This window comes from Morus notabilis, unplaced genomic scaffold, assembly GCF_000414095.1.
Source record: "Morus notabilis unplaced genomic scaffold, ASM41409v2 C11444701, whole genome shotgun sequence".
NCBI lineage: Eukaryota > Viridiplantae > Streptophyta > Magnoliopsida > Rosales > Moraceae > Morus > Morus notabilis.
The window spans coordinates 1-1,372 of NW_010387412.1; the positions used below are offsets into that span (position 1 = coordinate 1).

Genomic DNA, 1,372 nt, shown 5'->3' on the forward strand with positions numbered 1-1,372 from the left:
AAAAAAAAAACTTGTAATCGAGAATAAATACGCCCTTCAAAAAATTATATACATATCGTTTACGTCCAAGCAATCATGATGCAATGCAAAGTAATAATAGCGCATGCTCTGCAAGTCTTCATTTTTTTTCCCGACTTTTTCCTTGGTCTTCATTCGCCACAAGGAACTTAAAGAAAAATTCTAGAGACGATCTCAGATTGGTGGGAAAAAATGATTTCTTTGTTACCTAGTTCATCAACCGAAAGAACAAACTAAAAACTGTAACATTTTTCATCCAATCTGCCAATCAACCAAATAATCATCAATTCGCACAACCAACAACAAAATAGTGTCTAAAAATATATGAAAGAAAGTTGGAATAACAACCAACAATACATAGGAAAACAAGAAGACCGGAATACGAGTATGGGAAAAATTGATAAAATTTGTAATCAGACTCAGGATGAAGAACAACAAGGCTTCTTCGCGTTGGCCTCGGGCGTCCCTCCAACTACAAGAGTCTTTCCTTCCTTGATGCTACTAGCAGCAGCTGGCTCCTCTGAAGAAAGCGACTTCTTACTGATTATCCTGTATATCTCTGAAAGAATCGTGTGGAAAGCCTTCTCAACATTAGTTGCTTCGAGGGCAGATGTTTCAATAAACGAGAGACCTTCTTTCTCAGCATAACTTTGTGCGTCCTCCGCGGCCACTGCTCGCAAATGTTTCAGATCAGTCTTGTTCCCGATCAGCATGATCACAATATTTGCATCTGCATGATCCCTCAACTCCTTCAGCCAACGGCTTACATTTTCAAATGTCGTAGGCTTTGTTACATCATACACCAGAAGGGCTCCAAGGGCGCCTCTGTAGTAGGCGCTCGTGATAGCTCTGTATCGCTCCTGCCCTGCAGTGTCCCATATCTGAGCTTTCACAGTTCTTCCTTCAACCTGAAATTTGACAATGTAGATTTTCATCTTTTTGGTAATCAAACTAGTTCATCAACTAAACATGCAATGATGCAAGATCAGAGATTATCCCAGGTTGGCAAACGATTCCAAAGTTAGATGGCATCTTAATGGAATGAGCACAAATAAAAGCCATAACAAAAATTGCCAGTTGTATCCAGCTCTAAAATTGATGACAAATTATGATCACAGATCAATGCCTCAATAATATTTGTCGGTCGGGAACTGTAAAATTTATGCCCACGACACAGGTAAGCCTAAAGGCTCTTCTGGCAAACCACATAACTTTAATCCTTCAAATGAAAGGGAAATTTAATACATCATGTAATGTAAACAAATGGACTTCTCACTCATTTGTGCAAATTTATGTCTCATTAAAGGCAGTTTTTAGTCAAATCAATAATCAAATACGAGATCTGATCTTAGAA

The 1,372-nt window shown here is 38.5% G+C and overlaps 1 protein-coding gene across 1 annotated transcript; it reads right to left on the reverse strand.

Annotated features, from left to right (window-relative positions):
- Nucleotides 1-280: 280 nt before the first annotated feature.
- LOC21383882 (ras-related protein RABA2a) lies at nucleotides 281-953 on the reverse strand. Its single transcript, XM_010114888.2, has one exon. The coding sequence runs from the start codon at nucleotides 951-953 to the stop codon at nucleotides 438-440; it is 516 nt and encodes a 171-aa protein (XP_010113190.1). The 3' UTR covers nucleotides 281-437.
- Nucleotides 954-1,372: the final 419 nt, after the last annotated feature.